At 52.8% G+C, this 9,309-nt stretch overlaps 1 protein-coding gene across 1 annotated transcript; it reads right to left on the reverse strand.

Moving 5' to 3' along the window:
- Window positions 1-2,059: 2,059 nt before the first annotated feature.
- ADRB1 (adrenoceptor beta 1) lies at window positions 2,060-6,019 on the reverse strand. Its single transcript, XM_073556624.1, has one exon. It carries the CDS (start codon window positions 4,121-4,123, stop codon window positions 2,975-2,977), a length of 1,149 nt encoding a protein of 382 aa, XP_073412725.1. The 5' UTR covers window positions 4,124-6,019; the 3' UTR covers window positions 2,060-2,974.
- Between the last annotated feature and the right edge of the window lie 3,290 nt (window positions 6,020-9,309).

The raw sequence follows: 9,309 nt of genomic DNA on the forward strand, positions 1-9,309 counted from the left end.
ATAAAATAATACCGCCATACAGTGCTTATATAATGACACCATATGATGCTGCAATAAGAGCAGCCGGTAACACAATTTCTGGTGGGCACAAGCTTTGGGATCCGCACCTGAACATGTCGCCTGGGGATGATATGTTTGGGGGTTGTTCCTTTGTGCGATCAGGGGAACAGAGCTGATGGGAGTGATCGCCCCTCATCGTCTCCCTGGACTGGAGGGCGCACATGAAGAGTTAATGCCCCCCACCTGTCATTGTTGGTCCAGGAGCCGCCAGGTGACCACATCTGGCAGTCACAGACCGCCGGGACCCCCGTCCTGTAGAGGAGGCGATCACAGGATAGTACCGCTGCAGGCAGTCATGTGCTGGACCTTGTACAGTGAAATAACAGACGGCTCCGGGATTTTGTGTCCAAACTGGTTTTATTTTCTTCACAATCTTCTTGGCTACTGGTGATACTGGGGACGTGGGATATAAAACGTGGATCCTGGAAAGTGTCGCCTCTCCTCGCACTGAGACCTCGGGGAGGATGAGAAGAAGCGCCGGTGTCAGGGAATCAAGGCAGACCCTGGCGCAGATGGCACCTGTCCGATCTGAGTGCGCCATCACAGCCCGGCCATCTGTCACTTCTAAATATGTAGCAGTAACTGACCGTCCTGATCGCTGCTGGGCGCCATGGCCACTGGCACGGGGCCCTCACCGGCAGATCTCATGGGGCTGCGACATTTCCCAGGAGACATTTTATATACGTCACCCCCCGCCGGGCGCTCATTAGTAGGGATTTACTATTAACCCCTGCCCTCCCATGGGGGTTCCACTAATGCGAAAGCTAGTGACTCTCCAGCTCCAGTAGAACTACAAGGCTCAGAAATCCTCCTGGATCTTCAGCTAGTGTGCATCTTAGAACCTCACAATGGGAGTTGTAGTCCTACAGTGGTTGTGACTCCTGACTCTACAGCTCTGATGGAAGTAATAGTAAGGACTACACATCTGGCTGGGAGTAGTAGTTCTACATCAGTTGTCATTGCATTTGTTGGCTGGGAGCAGTAGTTCCACAAGAGGCGACAGTTCCCAGACTGGAGGCGGACATGCTGGGGGTTATAGTTCTACTAGAGCTGAGGTCACAGGGGTCAGGGCAGATTGTGACATTTCTCTGCCCCCCATATGGCGGTGACACATCTGAGCGCCCGGCGCTGTATTACCGCCCCTTATAATGATCTGTTTAATATAAACATATTACATCCTGCGCTGAGTGCAATGTGCACAGCCGAGGTAGAGGTCACATCATAAATACACCAAGAACGTCCTCAGGGGCCCCGGATCCAAGAGCCAGGGGCCCCAGGACCCCCACAATAAAGAGCAATAAATCCTCACATAAAGGAACATTCCCAGCACACTGTGCCCGCAGCGTGGAAACCTGCCGTGCCAACTCCAGGAGAGGTCCTGGGAGCTGTGCCAGCCTGGGGGGGGGAGATACAGAGGCGGTGCCAACCCGGGGGAAGCAGGGTAGTGCCAGCCTGGGGGGGGAAGCAGTGCAGTGCCAACCTGGGGGGAGAAGCAGTGCAGTGCCAGCCTGGGGGGGGTAGAATACAGAGGCAGTGCCAACCTGGGGGGGAGGCTGTGCAGTGCCAGCCTGGGGGGGGAGATACAGAGGTAGTGCCAGCCTGGGGGGGGGGGGGGGAGATACAGAGGTAGTGCCAGCCTGGGGGGGGGGGGGGAGATACAGAGGCAGTGCCAGCCCGGGGGGGGGGGAGATACAGAGGCAGTGCCAACCCGGGGGAAGCAGGGTAGTGCCAGCCTGGGGGGGGGAAGCAGTGCAGTGCCAACCTGGGGGGAGAAGCAGTGCAGTGCCAGCCTGGGGGGGGTAGAGTACAGAGGCAGTGCCAACCTGGGGGGGAAGCTGTGCAGTGCCAGCCTTGGGGGGGGGGGGAGATAGGGGTAGTGCCAGCCTGGGGAGGGGGGGGGGAGATACAGAGGCAGTGCCAACCTGGGGGGAAGCAGTGCCAGCCCGGGGGGGGGGGGGGGGTTGAATACAGAGGCAGTGCCAACCTGGGGGAGGGCAGGGGTAGTGCCAGCCTGGGGGAGGGCAGGGGTAGTGCCAGCCTGGAGGGGTAGAATACAGTGGGAGTGCCAGCCTGGGGGAGAAGCAGTGCAGTGCCAGCCTGGGGGGGGGGGGGTAGAATACAGAGGCAGTGCCATCCTGGGGGAGGGGGAGTGCAGTGCCACCCGGGGGGGGTGAGGGTAATGCCAGCCAGGATGAGGGCAGTGCAGAGGCAGTGCCAACCTGGGGGGGGGGGGAAGCAGTTCAGTGCCAGACTGGGCGTGGTAGTGCAGTGCCAGCCTGGGGGGGAGCTATGCCTTTCTGGGGGAGGGCAAGGCAGGGCAGTTACAGCCCTGGGGGGGGGTGGGGGGTGGTGCTGTGCTATTCTGGGAGAGGGCATAGGTGGTGCCAGCCTGGGAGTGGGAGAGTGCTGTGACATTTTCGGAGAGGGCGGGGGCAGTGCCAGCTTGGGAGGGGGAGAGTGCAGTGCCATTTTTGGAGATGGTGGTGGCAGTGCCAGCCTGGGAGGGGAGAGTTCGGTGTCCCCCCAGGAGAAGGAAGGGGGGAGCAGTGCCAGTTTGAGAGGGGGAGAGTGCAGTGCCATTTTTGGAGAGGGCAGGGCCAGCCTTAGAGGGGGAGAGTGCTGTGCCATTTTTGGAGAGGGTGGGGGCAGTGCCAGAGGGGTAGATTGCAGTGTCATTTTGGGAGAGGCTGGGGCCAGTGCCAGCCTGGGAGGGGGAGAGTGCAGTCTGCTCCCCCTGACCAGTAATGAGCCCCAGCAAGGAGTGCACATACCTCCTCCTAGAGTGGTCCTAGAAGTCCAGATGATATCCCTGTGTGACCCATCCCTCCAGGAGGCACCTGTGGCTAGTAAAGTGCTTCCAAGACCCACGTCACCTAAGAGGTGAAGTCCCATGTCCATCTCACCACGTGGGCACCTAGGCTGGGTCCAGGGACTGCTGGGTTCCATTACACTCAGACCATGTGGTCAGTACGTTGGTATCTAGAGAGTTGGCATACCCTGTAGAATGTCTGGAGAGCTCTCCGGCTACATGGAGCCTTCTGTCCGCCTGCCGGGGGCAGCACAGGAGCCTCTTGAAGGCTTTCCTGAAGTCGGGGCTCCTGCAGTAGATGATGGGGTTGAAGGCAGAATTCACATAACCCAACCAGTTCAAGAACAGGAAGAGCTTGTCAGGGATGAGGTTCCTCCAGAAGACATTCACAATGTTGGCCAAGAAGAAAGGCAGCCAGCACAGGGTGAATGTGCCCATGATGATGCCTAAGGTCTTTAAAGCTTTTTGCTCCTTGGCCACCAACATTTTAGAAAGTCTTCTCCTGCTGGAGCGGGCATTGCTCAGAGACTGGTTGTGGTGGAACCTGCCCTCACATCGATCAATCTTCTGCATCTGATTCTTGGCTTCCTTGAAGACTCTGAGATAGACAAAGATCATGATGAGAAGGGGGATGTAGAAGGAGATGATGGAGGAGGCGATGGCATAGGCTCTGTTGGTGACAAAGTCGCAGCACCCAGGGTCCTCATAGCAGCTTAGAGCCTCGGGGTCCTCAGAGTCCCTCCACCAGTGCATCATGATGGGCAGGAAGGAGACCAGTCCAGAAATGGCCCACACTGTGCACACGATGCCCCTGGCCCTGGCCTTGGTGAGCAGGCTCTGGTAGCGGAAAGGCGAGGTGATGGCGATGTACCTGTCTATGGCGATGACACACAGTGTCTCTATACTGGCAGTGACACACAGAACATCCACCGACGTCCAGAACTCACAGAAGATGGAGCCATACTGCCAAGTGCCACTCACCACCAAAGTGGCCCCCAGGGGCACCACAAAGAGTCCCATGATTAAGTCAGCACAGGCCAGTGAAGTGATGAACACGTTGGTCAAGGTTTGTAGCCTCTGATTCTTGGCAATGGCCACAATAACCATAATGTTACCCATGAGGATAAGGAAGATGATGGAAGTCATCAGGACGGCCATGCCTATGGTCCACTGGTGGGACATCTTAGAGGGGGAGCTGGGCTCTGTGGGGCTGCTCCAGTTCCTGTGGTCGGGGGACACCCAGGTGTCCCCCATTAAACTGGTGGGTTCTGAGGGCTCAATGTAGATGTTGAGAGAACATGGGAGGGATGAGCAGGGTCAAGGCTAGGAGTTCATAGAAGTGTGTCGGGTCAGAGTTGGAGCTCCAGTAGCCTGGTGTCTGGTTCATGAAGGGGCCGATGGCTGGTGCCAGCTGCTCACCCACTGGTGAGGGCAATGTCCTGACAACCTCCAGATGCTGCACTGAAAACTAAGGTTGTGGCAGCTCCGAGGAGGGCAGGAGTTCAGGGGGCAACAGGTACAGCGCTGGTATTTTATGAGTGTTCAGCAACTTTGGTTCTGGATGAGTTCTCAGCAATATGGATTGGGGGTGATGCGTGCTCGGCTCCTCTGGTTCTGGATGACGTGTGCTCGGCGCCTCTGATTCTGGATGACGTGTGCTCGGCGCCTCTGATTCTGGATGACGTGTGCTCGGCGCCTCTCGTTCTGAATGACGCGTGCTAGGCACCTCTGGTTCTGGATGACGCGTGCTCGGCAGAGATGGTTCTGGATGAGGTGAGGTCAGCAGTGATAGTTCTGGATGACGTGTGCTAGGCACCTCTGGTTTTGGATGACGTGTGCTCGCACCTCTGGTTTTGGATGACGTGTGCTCGGCACCTCTGGTTTTGGATGACGTGTGCTAGGCACCTCTGGTTTTGGATGACGTGTGCTCGGCCCCTCTGGTACTGGATTACGTGTGCTCGGCACCTCTGGTTCTGGATTACGTGTGCTCGGCACCTCTGGTTCTGGATTACGTGTGCTCGGCACCTCTGGTTCTGGATTACGTGTGCTCGGCACCTCTGGTTCTGGATTACGTATGCTCGGCACCTCTGGTTCTGGATTACGTGTGCTCGGCACCTCTGGTTCTGGATGACGTGTGCTCGGCACCTCTGGTTCTGGATGACGTGTGCTCGCACCTCTGGTTTTGGATGACGTGTGCTCGGCACCTCTGGTTCTGGATGACGTGTGCTCGGCCCCTCTGGTACTGGATTACGTGTGCTCGGCAGCTCTGGTTCTGGATGACGTGTGCTCGGCCCCTCTGGTACTGGATTACGTGTGCTCGGCACCTCTGGTTCTGGATGACGTGTGCTCGGCACCTCTGGTTCTGGATGACGTGTGCTCGCACCTCTGGTTTTGGATGACGTGTGCTCGGCACCTCTGGTTCTGGATGACGTGTGCTCGGCCCCTCTGGTACTGGATTACGTGTGCTCGGCACCTCTGGTTCTGGATGACGTGTGCTCGGCCCCTCTGGTACTGGATTACGTGTGCTCGGCAGCTCTGGTTCTGGATTACGTGTGCTCGGCACCTCTGGTTCTGGATGAGACGAGCTGGGCAGCTCTGGTTGAGGATGGCGCAAGCTCGGTAGCAATGGTTTTGGATGAGGTGAGCTGGCCAGTATGGGTTCTGCATGAGGCAAAATCGGCAGCGCTATTTCTAGATGAGGTGTGCTCGGCAGCGATGGTTCTGGATGAGGCGTGCTTGGCAGTGCTGGTTGAGGGTTTTGTAGCTCCACGTCTGGATCCTACTGATTCTGCGCATTGGTACCAGAAGTTCGGTCTTCTGCAGCCCTGGTTATGGATCCTTCGGGCTCTTTACGCCTGGTTCTGGACACTTTGGATGTTGCAGTCCTGTTCATGGATCCTCCAGATTCTGCAGCTCTGGTTCTGGATACTTTGGATGCTGTGCCTGTGGTTCTTTACTCCTGGTTCTGGACCCTTTGGAGGCTGCAGTCCTGTTTATGGATCCTCCGGGCTCTTTGCTTCTGGTTCTGGCCGCCTGCGGTGCTGTCCTGGCGGCTCCCGGAGCGCTGCGCCCGCTGTCTGCGGGGATCTCCCGGTCTCTGCTCTTCCACCTCCTCCGGGAGCAGAACATGATTGTGAGTCGGGCTGATCGTCCCGCTCCTCACTCATCTCCCCACCCCCCTGTCACTCACCCTCCTCCAGCCAATCAGCACAGGGGACGGCGGGATCTACACTGCGACACGCCCACCGAGTGACGTCAGCAAACCGGAGAAAATCCTCTGATGACGTCACTACACAACTTTCCTGTTACTTATTACACAGGTGTCCAAGAAAATAACAAACAATCCCAGATATTATAGAAAGACAAGGCTGAAAACAGCGAATAATTATCTGTAACACACAACCCCCACCTGTCATATACGGAAGACACGCAGAAATATCACACACCCCAGTGACATCACCGCTCCCCAGATATCAGTTATATTATACAGAGGAGACATCACCGCTCCCCAGATATCAGTTATATTATACAGAGGAGACATCACCGCTCCCCAGATATCAGTTATATTATACAGAGGAGACATCGCCGCTCCCCAGATATCAGTTATATTATACAGAGGAGACATCGCCGCTCTCCAGATATCAGTTATATTATACAGAGGAGACATCGCCGCTCCCCAGATATCAGTTATATTATACAGAGGAGACATCACCGCTCCCCAGATATCAGTTATATTATACAGAGGAGACATCGCCGCTCCCCAGATATCAGTTATATTATACAGAGGAGACATCACCGCTCCCCAGATATCAGTTATATTATACAGAGGAGACATCACCGCTCCCCAGATATCAGTTATATTATACAGAGGAGACATCGCCGCTCCCCAGATATCAGTTATATTATACAGAGGTGACATCACCGCTCTCCAGATATCAGTTATATTATACAGAGGAGACATCGTCGCTCCCCAGATATCAGTTATATTATACAGAGGAGACATCACCGCTCCCCAGATATCAGTTATATTATACAGAGGAGACATCACCGCTCCCCAGATATCAGTTATATTATACAGAGGAGACATCGCCGCTCCCCAGATATCAGTTATATTATACAGAGGAGACATCGCCGCTCTCCAGATATCAGTTATATTATACAGAGGAGACATCGCCGCTCCCCAGATATCAGTTATATTATACAGAGGAGACATCGCCGCTCCCCAGATATCAGTTATATTATACAGAGGAGACATCGCCGCTCTCCAGATATCAGTTATATTATACAGAGGAGACATCACCGCTCCCCAGATATCAGTTATATTATACAGAGGAGACATCACCGCTCCCCAGATATCAGTTATATTATACAGAGGAGACATCACCGCTCCCCAGATATCAGTTATATTATACAGAGGAGACATCACCGCTCCCCAGATATCAGTTATATTATACAGAGGAGACATCGCCGCTCTCCAGATATCAGTTATATTATACAGAGGAGACATCGCCGCTCCCCAGATATCAGTTATATTATACAGAGGAGACATCACAGCTCCCCAGATATCAGTTATATTATACAGAGGAGACATCGCCGCTCCCCAGATATCAGTTATATTATACAGAGGAGACATCGCCGCTCCCCAGATATCAGTTATATTATACAGAGGAGACATCACCGCTCCCCAGATATCAGTTATATTATACAGAGGAGACATCACCGCTCCCCAGATATCAGTTATATTATACAGAGGAGACATCACAGCTCCCCAGATATCAGTTATATTATACAGAGGAGACATCACCGCTCCCCAGATATCAGTTATATTATACAGAGGAGACATCGCCGCTCCCCAGATATCAGTTATATTATACAGAGGAGACATCGCCGCTCCCCAGATATCAGTTATATTATACAGAGGAGACATCGCCGCTCCCCAGATATCAGTTATATTATACAGAGGAGACATCACCGCTCCCCAGATATCAGTTATATTATACAGAGGAGACATCACCGCTCCCCAGATATCAGTTATATTATACAGAGGTGACATCGCCGCTCCCCAGATATCAGTTATATTATACAGAGGAGACATCGCCGCTCCCCAGATATCAGTTATATTATACAGAGGTGACATCACCGCTCCCCAGATATCAGTTATATTATACAGAGGAGACATCGCCGCTCCCCAGATATCAGTTATATTATACAGAGGAGACATCGCCGCTCCCCAGATATCAGTTATATTATACAGAGGAGACATCACCGCTCCCCAGATATCAGTTATATTATACAGAGGAGACATCACCGCTCCCCAGATATCAGTTATATTATACAGAGGAGACATCGCCGCTCCCCAGATATCAGTTATATTATACAGAGGAGACATCGCCGCTCTCCAGATATCAGTTATATTATACAGAGGAGACATCGCCGCTCCCCAGATATCAGTTATATTATACAGAGGAGACATCGCCGCTCCCCAGATATCAGTTATATTATACAGAGGAGACATCGCCGCTCTCCAGATATCAGTTATATTATACAGAGGAGACATCGCCGCTCTCCAGATATCAGTTATATTATACAGAGGAGACATCGCCGCTCTCCAGATATCAGTTATATTATACAGAGGAGACATCGCCGCTCTCCAGATATCAGTTATATTATACAGAGGAGACATCGCCGCTCCCCAGATATCAGTTATATTATACAGAGGAGACATCGCCGCTCCCCAGATATCAGTTATATTATACAGAGGAGACATCGCCGCTCCCCAGATATCAGTTATATTATACAGAGGAGACATCACCGCTCCCCAGATATCAGTTATATTATACAGAGGAGACATCACCGCTCCCCAGATATCAGTTATATTATACAGAGGAGACATCACCGCTCCCCAGATATCAGTTATATTATACAGAGGAGACATCACCGCTCCCCAGATATCAGTTATATTATACAGAGGAGACATCACCGCTCCCCAGATATCAGTTATATTATACAGAGGAGACATCACCGCTCCCCAGATATCAGTTATATTATACAGAGGAGACATCACCGCTCCCCAGATATCAGTTATATTATACAGAGGTGACATCACCGCTCCCCAGATATCAGTTATATTATACAGAGGAGACATCACCGCTCCCCAGATATCAGTTATATTATACAGAGGAGACATCACCGCTCCCCAGATATCAGTTATATTATACAGAGGAGACATCACCGCTCCCCAGATATCAGTTATATTATACAGAGGAGACATCACCGCTCCCCAGATATCAGTTATATTATACAGAGGAGACATCACCGCTCCCCAGATATCAGTTATATTATACAGAGGAGACATCGCCGCTCCCCAGATATCAGTTATATTATACAGAGGAGACATCGCCGCTCCCCAGATATCAGTTATATTATACAGAGGAGACATC

Source organism: Dendrobates tinctorius, unplaced genomic scaffold, assembly GCF_039654945.1.
Source record: "Dendrobates tinctorius isolate UK_male_01 unplaced genomic scaffold, ASM3965494v1 ptg000236l, whole genome shotgun sequence".
Taxonomy (NCBI): domain Eukaryota; kingdom Metazoa; phylum Chordata; class Amphibia; order Anura; family Dendrobatidae; genus Dendrobates; species Dendrobates tinctorius.

Excerpts from the sequence above, each read along its gene's own strand:
- ADRB1 (XM_073556624.1), bottom strand. The coding sequence starts at position 4,123 with ATGGGGGACACCTGGGTGTCCCCCGACCACAGGAACTGGAGCAGCCCC.